At 37.3% G+C, this 13,828-nt stretch overlaps 1 protein-coding gene and 1 long non-coding RNA gene across 3 annotated transcripts in view; both read left to right on the top strand.

Moving 5' to 3' along the window:
- LOC107694613 (uncharacterized) overlaps positions 1–6,561 on the top strand; it is a 13,622-nt gene extending 7,061 nt beyond the window's left edge. Inside the window, exons 2-5 of one of the 2 annotated variants that reach the window (XR_001634899.1) lie at positions 148–151; positions 4,726–5,014; positions 5,353–5,434; positions 6,437–6,561. This is a non-coding gene — a long non-coding RNA (uncharacterized LOC107694613). Of the gene's footprint in view, positions 1–147; positions 152–4,725; positions 5,015–5,352; positions 5,558–6,436 lie in introns of those variants that run through there. The other variant, XR_001634898.1, reaches the window with a different exon arrangement.
- A 413-nt stretch (positions 6,562–6,974) lies between these two features.
- Positions 6,975–8,542, top strand: LOC107694611 (CD209 antigen-like protein E). Its single transcript, XM_016494304.1, has 4 exons — positions 6,975–7,005; positions 7,424–7,544; positions 7,611–7,714; positions 8,086–8,542. Exons 2-4 carry the CDS (start codon positions 7,452–7,454, stop codon positions 8,222–8,224), a joined length of 336 nt encoding a protein of 111 aa, XP_016349790.1. The 5' UTR covers positions 6,975–7,005; positions 7,424–7,451; the 3' UTR covers positions 8,225–8,542.
- Positions 8,543–13,828: the final 5,286 nt, after the last annotated feature.

The raw sequence follows: 13,828 nt of genomic DNA, 5'->3' as shown, positions 1-13,828 counted from the left end.
CTGTAATTTAAAACACGAGTGGAGGAGAAATGTACAATTTTACTTTTTTATTTATCTATTGCTTTAAAAAAACTCACAACATAGCCTATTCATATCCTATATATTTTCTGTTTGAGACTGTATTTTTTATTTCTCTCAATTTAAGAGAAGAGTTTTGCTGAGAAATTTCTTACAAATGATGGCAATGAAGAGCATTTATTACTATAATATTACAAAATATGAAATGTCATGGATGGATATTTACTGAGTAATCCACTATTTTGTAGAGGGGGGTCAAAATGGCAATGGCACTAGATGGCGCTAAAAATCATTCTCACACTGTATATTAATATGCAGTGGACAGTTTATGATGTGTTCATGTTTAGCTCCATCACAAGCAGCTCTTTTAATATGACGTTATTCTAGCTGTTATGAAACACTTCTGATTTTAATTGCTTTCCGTTTCAATAAAATGGTCAATTGACAGCAGAGGCATAGCCATCATTTCAGAAGTGAAGGGACAGAAATGTAATGTTGCGGTATGACAATTTATTATAATGATTATAGTAACCTAAATTATCACAGTTATCAGTATCATCACAGTATTGTTAAAATATGCTGGAAATGTTCAAAAAGTACTGACACAAATTGTTTCAACAAGTTTTGTATTTAAAATCAGCAAAATAAAATGACTTTTTGTTTGCATAAACACTAAAACAATAACATTACCAGTGATGTCCAGATTTTTAATGACAACATGACCGACAACAGTTTATCTAATAGCATGTACAAAATGTTCAAATAAAGCTTTGAAAAAGTTTCATAAAATGGTAAACCTCACATTTCAGCCTTTAAATGAAGAAAGCGGTTAAGAGAAAATGACAGTTGATTCATGAATAATTATATTTATTTTATCTGCAGCATGAATAATTCTAGATACCTTATCTAATTTTTTTTTAATTTGTATAAAATCCACATAAGCTTGTTTTTCATCAACCGGTCAAAATGTACAGCAGGGCATGTAAATTGGGTCCATTTGTTTGTCCAGACAGCAACTGCAAACAGGCTTAATATAAATGTAACTTTCTGTAAATCCACTCTCTGACAGCAGGTGGCGCTTCTGGAACAGCAGAATTACAGCTGTTTCCCATAATCTCTGTGGACAAAGCAGCATTGCAATTACCATTGCAGGAATTACATGGAGTGAAGATAAAAACAAAATGCCATCAAATCTTTTCTGAAGACAGTCAGAACCTTCAATGATACATTCATATAATTAATTCATTCATATAGACTGTTATTTAAAGCTATGATTTATGCTGCACAGTATTTATTTATCTTCAGTTGTCTGACACAGACCTTCAATGTAAATATAGACTTTAAGCCTGACACTCTACTCAGACTTGTTTTGAAGCTGCATCACTGTGGTATTGTGACTTTAGAGTTAAAAGGTCAACTAATGGAAACAGTAATCACCATTATGGTGACTTCAAATTAAACAAAAATTTGATTTAAACCCTGTTAATTCTCAATAAGAACTTCTGTAGACCTCTAACAGAAATAAAGTCAGTCTGGTTAGTAATAAGTGAAGCTGGTGATGCTGTTTGTGGAGTTGTGTAATCCCCCTCTGCTGAGATCTTCAGAGATTTAATGTCTTATCTTCAGTTGATTTCATCTAAAGCTGTGGCTGCAGTCAGCTAAGTTTCTGTTCGGCTCTTATTTTCTGCTCTCTTCTTTTCTTCGGTGATCCTGCTTGTTAATGGGCTTATTAAGGTTTAGATGACTCCATATTAAATATACACAGATTTTGTGGCTCAGATAAGGTCCAGTGTGGTTTATTTCTTTGCTCTTGGCTGACATGTGGCATTGCTATGGCCTGCTTTTGGCCCAGATCTGGCAAACAGGAGCAGTCTGCCCAAGTGCCATCATTCCACACTACATGTGGGCCAGATCATCATTCCACATGTGCCAGATGTGGGCCAGATCTGGGCCAACATTATGTTGCTATCTGGGATAGTTTGGTCTGAAGAGTTTCAGACTGGAAGTCTATATTCTTCATGAATGCCAGTGTTCAATGATCAGTGTTGCCAACTTCTTTCAATGGAAAGTAGCTAAATCCCGCCTGAAAAGTCGCCAAATGTCGCTAGATGACGTCATACGCTAATTAGCATATTCATTGCTATACTTGCATGTAAAATAGAGTTAGAAGCAACAGGATATCTTTTTTTAACTGAAAGTGCTGCTCCTCTCTGCGCTCACTGAACAGAGCAGACGCAGACAGAGAGGTGTGTGCGCTGGGAAAGCAAGACCTCGCGCTCGTGCGGCAGTACCGGAGAGTCTCAGAGACTAAATAAGGTTTGTCCAAGAAAGTCGCTAGATTTGTCGCTAGTTGCTTTTTTGGAAAAAAGTCGCTAAGGGGGTCTGAAAAGTCGCTAAATCTAAATCTGCCAATGATATCACTTCCCTCGTTGGTTTAGCACCATTAAAACAAAAGTAGTCATCATTCTAAGGACCACAGCTCATCTGTGAAGACGTAGCCTACTGGAAGACACAAAAGAACAAAAAAAAATGCAATAGAGGACTTTTGTGATAATGCTACATGCAGAAGTGTTACGAATACAACTGGACTTCAAACACTCCGCAACGATGAAAGAAAAGCTTGCAAACACAGTAAGAAGAAAGTTCTTTGAAGCAGAGATGATGTCAGGATGGTTTCAGGAAATGAGAACTGTTAGATTCAATTACAATGGTTTTTTTGTTGTTGTTGTTGTTGTTGTTTTTTATGTAAGATGTCAATACGTCAATATTTCTGCTTTTATATTAAATGTATTAGCTGTTTTTTTGTTGTTGTTTTTTACTTTTTACGATATGATCTTGTTAGCATATTTTACTGCATTATTACAGATGTTCGTCATTATAAAACAATACTTGATTCTTGAAACCTAATTTTCTGATAATATGGAGTGTATTTAATATTTTTGTGTTTTATTTGTGTCTGACAGGAGAAAGGGCGATATTTGGTGCTGATCACTGTGTGTCTTGGGATCATTTGTCTTCTGATTGCTGCCATCATACTGCAGCACTTTCAGACCACTACTAAGCATAGGAAGAGTTTCACTTTTATGCGGGGGTGGGGGGGGCATCCACTGGCAGATGGGCCACAAGCACTTTTTTATATGTTCTATATTTCATGTATTTATGTAACACATATTCCACATTACAGGTACATTTAGAATGAACAATAACTGCAGTACAAAGAGTAAAAAAAAAAAAAACAGCCAAAAGACAATTTTCACGTCATAGTTCAGACGCGGGCCGGGCCTCAGGCCTGTTTTAGGCTTCTCCTTATTTTTTTATTTTAGACATCCATCAATTAGTGATGAAAAAATTGCCACGCTGGTGGAAACAACACTAGACAGTGCTACCGCGACTTGTCAAGAGCGGCTCGATGGTGTTTAGTATCCTGCAGCAGCATGTATGGAGCGTGCCGTCAGCGCAGCTGAACAGTTCTGCTTTCAAATGCAGGCAATAGGCTTAAGTTTGCCGCAAAAGTAATTACCATAAATGTGTCAGGAGGGAATAATAAGGAGATATTTTAATTATTTACTACTAAACTAGTGTTTTCTGAGTCAGTGTCGCAAGCATGGAGTTGCCGATCCTGACTCGCCATCTCCTCATCAGACACACCTTCAGAGAGAAGCGCATCTTTACGGATTATGATTATAATGAAAGAGTTTTTGTTTTTGATTTGATTTATTTGTTAAGTAGTAATTTAAAGCTTTCTATAGATATATTTATCATGTATGTGAGGCATGTATTCGCTGAGTTTTGGTTCATTTTTGTGAAGTGCACCTGTTCAAGACGAGACTGCAGAAAGCGCATCATGTTTGTTTTCTTTATTTTATGAAAGCACAAAGTTTTGTTGATATTGTGAGTGCACACAAATAAAAGTAGACCATTTACAGTTACGAATGATGTATTACTCTTACCTTTATGAGTAAAAATGACGGTGTATCCACTTGAAAAAATGCAAGTGATCACGCTGGCGCCTCCATGTCCTGCAAAGCGCGCTTCAGCTTCCACTCTCCGCAAACTATTGGATATAGCGCGCATTTATCTAGGTTTAACGTTTAAACATTGTTATATGCTTGAACTGTTTTATATCTATAGATTTTATTTTAGTCAAGTCGTGATGATTTGAGAAGGCTAAATTGATCAAACATAGACTCACTGTCTGCCGCTGGCCGCTTGGTCGTTACTTTAAAAACAAAAACGTACATTTAACGAGCAAAAAATGCTCCAAACGTTTTTCTAAATTAACGTAATAGAAAAACTAAACGAAATATAATCACTTTGCCATTACAAAACCGAACTAATTGAATAACTGAAACAGTAGTATACCACCGTTGTTAATCTAAAGTTTCTAATTATAATAGCACTTTCATTATACAGTACAAAATCCAACAGTGTATTAATTTATGAAAAATTTCAAAAGTACGACAAATCAGACGCATTTTGAACTATGTCATTTAAAAACATTTAAGAGAAACATTAAGAATCAGTGTATGAATCTCAACAATGGTGAGAATCAAAAGCTTCATGCTGCAATGCATGCTGGGTACCTAGTCTCTGTGCAGTGAGTGCACTTTGACCTCACATTAGTATGAGCACACACTGAGGGCGCTATGAGGTTATGAGGTTTTTTATGTATGTATGTATTTTTTAAAAAGTCTGTGTTTCTCTCAGGATATCTGTGGGGTCCAGATGGCTTATTCATGTCCAGTGAGTTGAAGAGCTGGTCTGACAGCAGGCAGTACTGCAGGGATCATGGAGCTGATCTGACCATTGTCAACACTGAAGAGAAGCAGGTGAGTTTGTGTGAGTGTCAGTTAATGAATGAAATGAATCACACCTATTCTTGTTTTTATTCACACAGAGACATATATCTTCATTGGTCAAGGAGAGACCTTGGTTTGTCTGACACAGAGAATGAGGGCAACATGAAATGGGTGGATAATTCACCAATGACTCAAGGGTAAGTGCTAAAACACTCACAGAAACCACTGTGGATTTATTTGTTTTAGTCTTTTTATTTTTATTTTTAAAATAATTCCATCAACGAGAAGATTTGCTGAATACACCGTTCTTACACAAACACAACCAGCACAACCACGAAAGACACTTCTCACAAATACATTCTATAAAAGAATATTCTCCTCCTCTCTTAAATTTTCACTTCTGCTTTCTTAAGTTTACTCTTGAAACTGTTGTGCTGCTGCGAGTGTTGTTGATTATAATAATTATCTTAATTATGTTGTAGTGCCAACAGTTTTACCTTATTGCACTTTGTTATTCTTCATTATTTCCCTACAGTGGCTAATGAACCGGACGTATCACACATTCACGGAAAACAGCATACTTGGATAGAGCTACCGCAAAAAAACGGAAGTTAAAAGTAAAAATTCTAAAGATGGCTGTGAACTTGTTTCTCTGACGCATAAGGTCTATAACAGTGTTTGAGTCCATAAGTCTCAAATTGTTCTTTTTGGCTTTTTTTAGTAAACAACATGTGGTTGAATGTACAATACACAAATATGGGTCTGCAGAGAGTTTTTAAGCACCTCTCTGTTTATTGTGGCCAATCAAATCGAAGAAGGCGGGATTTTACCTAATTCCAGCGTGACACTTCATTTTTAATGGTCAAAGAGGTTTTTTTGCAACCCAGATAGCAACATAATGTTGGCCCAGATCCGGCCCACATCTGGCACATGTGAAATGATGATCTGGCCCACATGTAGCGTGGAATGATGGCACTTGGGCGGACTGCTCCTGTTTGCCAGATCTGGGCCAAAAGCAGGCCATAGCAATGCCACATGTCAGCCAAGAGCAAATAAATAAACCACACTGGACATTATCTGAGTCACAAAATCTGTGCATATTAAATATGGAGTCATCTCAGCCTTAATAAGCCCATTAACAAGCAGAATTACTGAAGAAAAGAAAAGAACAGAAAATAAGAGACGAACAGAAACTCAACAACACCAGCTGACTGCAGCAACAGTTCAAGATGAAATCAACTGAAGATAAAAGATATTAAATCTCAGAAGATCTCAGCAGAGGAGGATTACACAACTCCACAAACAGCCTTACCAGCTTCACTTATTACTAACAAGATTGACTTTATTTCTGTTAGAGGTCTACAGAAGTTCTTATTGAGAATTAACAGGGGTTTAAATTTTTTTTTTTTTTATTTGAAGTCACCATAATGGTGATTACTGTTTACCTTAGTTGGGCTCTTAGCTCTAAAGTCATGATGCTAGTGATGCAGCTTCAAAACAAGTCCAAGTGTCAGACTTAAAGTCTATATTTATATTGAAGATCTGTGTCAAATGAAATCACTTCCTTCTGTGTAAATTTAGGGCTAATCTAGTGAATTAAAGTAATCATCATTCGGAAGACCACAGCTCATCTGTAAAGACATACTGCAAGACACAAGAACCAAAAATGGAATTGGAGTACTCTTATGAAAATGCTGAACACAGAAATTTTTGGGAGACAACTGGACCTCAAACACACTGCCAAGATGAATGTCGGTCGTTTTCTAAGAACAACGTTATTATTTGCTTTCGCAGCCTATTTTCTTGTGTGCGTATTTTACTGTACGGTAATTATTATTTTTTTAAAGATTTATTTATAGGCTTTTTATGCCTTTATTTGGAAAGTACAGTGTAGAGTAGACAGGAAAGCATTGGGTGAAGAGAGAGGGGAGCGGGATCAGCAAAGGACCATGAGCCGGGATTCAAACTTGGGTCGCCATGAGCGCAGTTGCGCTATATGTTGGCGCACTAACCGCGAGGCTATTGGCACCAACACTGTACAGCAGTTATTAATCAATATTTTGTGTCTATTCTTCCTGTCTGACAGGAGGAAGGCGATTTTTGGTGCTGATCACTGTGTGCTACCACTGTGTGCTACTTCTGATTGCTACCATCATACTGCAGCACTTTCAGACCGCTTCTAAGCGAGGTTAGTACAAATAATTTTTTGTGGAAATATTAAAAATTTCCCTTTTTAAAAATCTTTTATATATACAATTTCAAAGCTAGGGTAGGCAACGTTTGTCATAAACATTGTTTGTTATACTGGTTGAGAGTCTCTTCACAGCCTGATAGCAGTCAATAATGAAAGTGGTTCATATGTACAGTGAGTGAGTGAGTGTGTGTGTGTGTGTGTGTGTGTGTGTACTGTATATACACACACTGCAGACCATTCAGAGTGCGCATGACGAATGATGACTCCTGTTCACATTTGGGGAAGGTGTGATGCACGAAAGGGGTGTTTGCAAAGGTTGTTTGAAAAATGCTTTATTTTTGTATTTCCACTATGTGACACTAGTAGTGCAGAAACTGCCTACTCCAGCTTTAAAAGTTTGTGTTTCTCTCAGGATATCTGTGGGTCCAGATGGCTTATTCATGTCCAGTGAGTTGAAGAGCTGGTCTGACAGCAGGCAGTACTGCAGGGATCATGGAGCTGATCTGATCATTATCAACACTGAAGAGAAGCAGGTGAGTTTTTGTGTCTATAACTGAATGAAAGGAATCACACTCATTCCTGTTTGTATTTACACACAGAGACATATATCTTCATTCATCAAGGAGAATGTGTGGATTGGTTTGTCTGACAGAAAGCAGGAGGGCATCATGAAATGGGTGGATAAGTCACCACTAAATAGAGGGTAAGTACTAAAACACTCACAGAAAACCACTGTGAATTTATTTATTTTAGTTTTTTATTCTTATTAGAAAAATAAGACCATCAACGAGAAGATTTGTTGAATTCATAGCTCTTACACAAACACAACCAGTATGGCCATGAAAGGCAATTCTCACAAATACATTCTATTTAAAGAATATTCTCCTCCTCTCTTACATTTTCACTTCTGCTTCTGCAGTATTTTCATTTACTTTTGAAACTATTGTGCTGCTGCGAGTGTTGTTGATTACTGATTTGGTTGTGACAATCCTCATTCAGTTACTAAATAGATGAAAGCTTTGAGCAAACTTTAGGGGTTCTGAATCATTAAAAATCTGGCACATTTTTATTCAGGTTTTGGGCCAGAGGTGAGCCGAATAACTATCAAGGTAGAAATGAGGACTGTATTGAACTGATGCCTTCAGATCTCATCCTGAACAACTGGAATGATCGCTCGTGCTCTGAGAAGAAAAACGGGATTTGCGAGAAATAGGATTCATCCTTGTCTTGCTTTTACATGCTTTTAAAAGTGCTTTCATGTAAAAGGGTAATGCTGCTCACTTAACCTCTGATGTGTAAATGTCTTGCTCCATTATAGCAGCTCTATGTTAGTATGACCGTATTCTGCTGTTATCATGTTTCTCATTTGTCAGTCTGAAGTGTAGAGGTGACAATCACAGTAAACTACAGAAGTCTAATGTGCCCCAGACTGCAACAATTCACACTTTTACTCTTAATATTGAGTGTCTGTGAAACTGCTTCGGATTTTAATTGCTTTCTGTTTTAATAAAATGGTCAATTGACAGTATAATCACAGCATTTTTGGTTTAATTTATTGTGTATCTGCTTTGTTGCTTTATGGAGAGATTTCCTCCAGTCCAGCAGGATGGGTATTAATTGATATTTGTGTGTTTTTGGTCCTGGAAGAAGTAGGAAGTAGATGTTCCATATTGAACAGGAACTACTGTTGTGTCAGCTTTATTGACGCTATGGGGAAACTCCTGTTTATACTGAAGTCTGATTTGTTAACGTTTGTGTAGCTGCACAAACCAATGGCACTTGAGCCCTACAGAATGGGCGGAGCTGACTGCTATATAAGTCGGCCCGGAACTTCATTTCGTCAGAATCATTTGACTGTAGAGACAGGCAACAATTCACATGCAGCTTATAGCACGACACTGCACGTCATGCAAGGTTCGTTCCCTTATTTCAGGGAACCAAGATTACGTTAGTAACCAGAGTGTTCCCTATTGAACAGGAAATCCCATTGTGTCAGCTTTATTGACGCTATGGGGAACGCATCCAGCAGTGCCGTGCGATGAGCAGAAGCAGAACTAAGCCTGCTCTACAAGCCCAAATCAGGACATTCACTAGAGGGCCCCATAAGCCTAAGCCACAGAAGAGACCCGAGTAATAACCTGAGGTATACTTAAGATGGCCCTTCCACCCAAAGGGGGAATTGGTAGTTCAAGCAGGAAAGATCCGCATCTGCAGGGCAGGGACACCCAAATTGTAAAATCTAACGAAGGTAGATGGCAACAACCAGCCGGCGGCCACACAATTCTCCCCGATAGAGATCCCACTGGACCACGTCCAGGAAGAGGGCATTCCTCTGGTAGAATGGGCCTTCACACCTATAGGGCATTGCAAGCAAACCGCAGCATAAGCCAGGGCTATATCATCTACTTTCCAGTGAGATAGTCTCTGCTTTGTGACTGGCAGCCCTTTTATTGTTTATTTTATTTTACGGATCCCTCACATCCAAGCCATCTCCTTTTTGAACTTTTGCCATCTGGTCGGCGCTACAGAGCACCAAACACCAGGACAGCCAGGCACAAGAACAGTTTCTTTCCCCGGTCAGTCTACCTCAAGAACAGTTCAATATTGTCCTATTGTGCAATAAAAGTATGTGCAATAACCTTACACTTATTTATCACCCTGCATCCTACTACATCCCTACAACTTTTTTTATTCTATTCCTATTCTATTTTATCTATAGCACAACTGTACATACAATTTATTCTTACAGATGTGTGTGTGTAATTTTATTATCTGTGTGTTGTTGTTGTCTCTGTGTACTGGAAGCTTGTGACACTAAAACAAATTCCCTGTAAAAGGGATGTTAAAGCTCTTTCTGACTTCTGACTTACAGTGCACTGAACACAGCTAATCAGTTTTTGTAATAAAATTACATAATGCTATCCTAAATAGGCCGTAGCCTAATGTTACACAGCAAAATCCCCGGTGTCAAATTAACACTGCTGGGTGTCTATATGTGTCCAGACTACAGAGTGTTAAAAGTAACACTGAAGTGGTGTTGAAGTGAATGAGATAATTACCGTATTGACCCGAATATAAGACGATGTTTTTTTCTTGGAAATACATCTGAAAAAACGCGGTCGTCTTATATTCAGGGTCTAGACTTTGACATGTCAATAATACACCCACAACAATAGGTGCGCCAAATACGCATAAAACGAGTGTGCCATGAAATACGTAATGTAATGCGTGTTGTAAAGATCGCGAGTAAAAACAAAAGAGAAAGAAAACCTTACAGCTGCATGAGTCGTGACTGTCACGTTAGCCTGATGGGACCAAACTCCCTTTGTGATTTTAAAACGTAAGACAGTACCCAGATTTGAAGACTACAGGAAGATTTAACTTCTACTGTTAATAAGATTTTGGTAGGCTACTATTAGATGGATAGCCTAAATGTCCAACATTCAGCCCTGTTACCCTCATCAAAAAAAAAAAAAAACTTGTAAAATAATGTACATTCAAGTGACATCACTACTAGGAGATTACATCATCTCTCAACCAGGATTCCAACACTTAAAACATTAGCATGTTTCTCTCCCTCCTCTATAATGTTCTCTTTTTGATGATTTATGAGGCTTGACTGAGGGGGGACATCATGCAATGTCAATCCTGTTACCATTTTTAAAATGTAAATGTAAACTATTATTTCTTACATTTAATATAATCAAAGTAAAATCCTTTCAAAGTGTACAATATGTGCTTTTGTGAACTTGACTATTCAAAACCAAACTACTCAAACCTGTTACTGTCAACCTGTTACTTTTCAGGGTAACAGGTTTTGACATGTGGATAACAGGGATGACATAGATTAGGTGTCACTCTGTTTTTAAAGATTGTCTGTGTAAAATGCAAACATGTTTAAAGTTCACCCTTGCAGTTTTATTGAGCTACTGCCTATATCATTCAGTGGCAAATGAGCATGAGTTGCATTTTAGTTAGTATTATTGGTATTGCTACTTTTACTATTTTTGTTAATGACCAGATAGGATGATCAGTCTCAATAAAACTCTTTTTGTCCATAACTCATTGTCAATAATGCATCCATGTAAATTCAACTACAAACAAGAGCAGCAAGGTGACTGCAGACCTTCACCCCAGTCTTGCAATGTTCAAGAATGTCAAGATCTTGGTCTGGTTTCAGATGATCACAGAAAGACCAAGATCTGATCATCTTCTTTGCCTAATAACTGAAACAGATCAATATATTTTAAGTTCTGTGAGGGGACACAGACAAACAGATAGACACATTATCTAATTACAGCACCCTTAAAATATTAGATCTCCTAGAAATGTAATGTGCTAAATCAACAATGAACTGACTTAAACTGAAAAATTGACTGTTTACTATTGTCATACAACTATGCCAAGTAAGTGCAAAACAATATAATGCCATTTAAAATTGTAAAACTGTACAGCATTATGTAAACAAATATGTGCAGTGTGCTGAAGAATGTGTGTCCTCTCATCCCTGTTACTTTGGTCAGTCCTGTGACTATGACGCCAATCCTCTCTTGTAACATGTGATCACCCTCCAAAATTAGGATGTTCTTGGTCATCTGAATGACAAATATAAAAATATTTGTAAAAAATAAAAAAATTGAAACCAGTGAAAGAGGGACTAAAACTATCACATAGTTCTAATTAAACTATAGTGTCTAGTAACGCTTGTGTCGGTAACAGGGTTGACAAAAATACCAAAAAATGAGGTAGAAAAATAGTCATAAAATAATAAAGTACATAGCCTGAGATGGAACAATACAAGTTCTTGTCATTATAAGGTGTCTTCATTTCAAGGATATTTAAAAAATGTTGATTAAACTTATTTTGTTTTAATTTTACCAAGTGAAAAAGGCACAGATTTCGTGGAATGACCCATATATAGTCTATATAGTCGTTGTGATTTGACAAAAAAAATCAAGATTTGCATCACTGAATAAAACTGACCGTCATTTAACATTTTTATAGTGAAACAGCTGTCAAATATTAAATGTTTAGCAACTGGTATCTTACCTCGCAGTCTTTGACCATTAAAAATGAAGTGTCACGCTAGAATTAGGTTAAAGTAAAATTGCGCCTTCTTTGATTTGATTGGCCACCTCAAATATTTTGACATTGATGAGCACTGTTAGACCACTGAGGCAGACCAGTCTAACAATATAACGTTTTGTCATCCTAATGACAAACAGAGAGGTGCGTAAAAAGTACAGCAGAGCAGCAATAAGAATATCAAATATTGGGGGGGACAGTTTGGCCATAATTATCGGGGGTGACTAGTCCCTCAATGGCCCTCCTGTGATCAACACCAAACATCTTCCTCCTTCCGAAAACACACAAATATCAATTAATACATGCCATATTATTAGAAATAATGTTTTAAATTGGCCTTTGTAAGTAATCCATGTTTGTCTTTAGACAATAAACAGGCCTTTCAGAGAGTATGTTGTTTATAATGAAAAACATATGAACTGTCAATTGCCAACATTGTAAGCATCCAACCTCCGGCCGAAAAGTGAAGTCCAGCGGCCTGGTTAAAGGTCTAATGCGTGTTCGGTCTTTTACTTGCGCTTCTGCAAAGTTCACTTTATTTATCAGAATTTAGTTTCAATTTTAGTCTAGCTCCGTGTTCAATCTGACTCCAATTTCAAGTGATCATTAAATTTAGTCGACAAATGTCAATTATGTATTAATTTAGATATTTGATTATTCTGGAAATCACATACTTTCAATTATTCATTCATCAAGGACCTGGTATCACTTAGAGACTCACTTGGTCAACAGTGAAATCACGGACACAAACTCGCCAGTTCTGTACTTACTCAGAGGATACAGGGTGATTAAATACCTTTAAGTAGGCTGCACCCTGCTAGCACATAACAAAAAGTGTAATTTTTCATAATCACAAAAACTGTAACTTGTTAAACCAGTGACAGTCAGAAATCAGAAGATCCCTAATGACGAGCCCCCTGCTTCACACATTGGTACTTCAATATGATCTGTCCTGGACGCAGATTTGCGGAAAGACCAGACTACGCTATAATCTACTAAAATAATGATTTCAGAAGAGATCAGAATAAGTGAAATATAAGAATTTATTATTAGTCAGGTAAAATCACTCCAATTACATAATGAAACAATTAGAAGCCAATTCAGAGTTCAATTCAGTTCCAATTCAGATAAATTCATAACATTGATTGCTCAAAGATTGAATCTAAGAGATGCATACCTGACAGTAGAGAAACACACAACAGTATGTGAATTCTAGTGCAAAGCTCCAGAGATTCACATATGCTGTGTGGGGTCAAATGACATAATGGCTTATATACCCAGACCAGAAACAAAGAAATCTTCAAATCAGTTGTAAAAACATAAAAGACCTTTTGGTTTTTTAGGTTCTCAAGACCCAGGATCACACCTGGCTGGAGATAGATAAACATTCTCACAGACCCTGAGGGGGACACAGCCCTCAGCAGTCAAGTCAAGTCAGTCAAGTCAAGTCACCTTTGTTTATATAGCGCTTTTAACAATACAGATTTTGTCAAAGCAACTTTACAGTATTAAATAGGAAAATAGTGTGTCAATAATGCAAAATGACAATAGTAAACACTCAATTTTCAGTTAAAGGCAGTTCATCATTGAATTCAGTGATGTCATCATCCAGCTCAGTTCAGTTTAAATAGTATCTGTGCAATCAAGTCGACGATATCGCTGGATATTAAGTGACCCCAACTAAGCAAAAGGTGACAGCGGCAAGGAACCAAAACTCCATCGGTGACAGAAT

This window comes from Sinocyclocheilus anshuiensis, unplaced genomic scaffold (assembly GCF_001515605.1).
Source record: "Sinocyclocheilus anshuiensis isolate Anshui unplaced genomic scaffold, SAMN03320099.WGS_v1.1 scaffold3139, whole genome shotgun sequence".
NCBI classification, from domain to species: domain Eukaryota; kingdom Metazoa; phylum Chordata; class Actinopteri; order Cypriniformes; family Cyprinidae; genus Sinocyclocheilus; species Sinocyclocheilus anshuiensis.
This window is presented reverse-complemented; position numbering and strand designations above follow the sequence as displayed.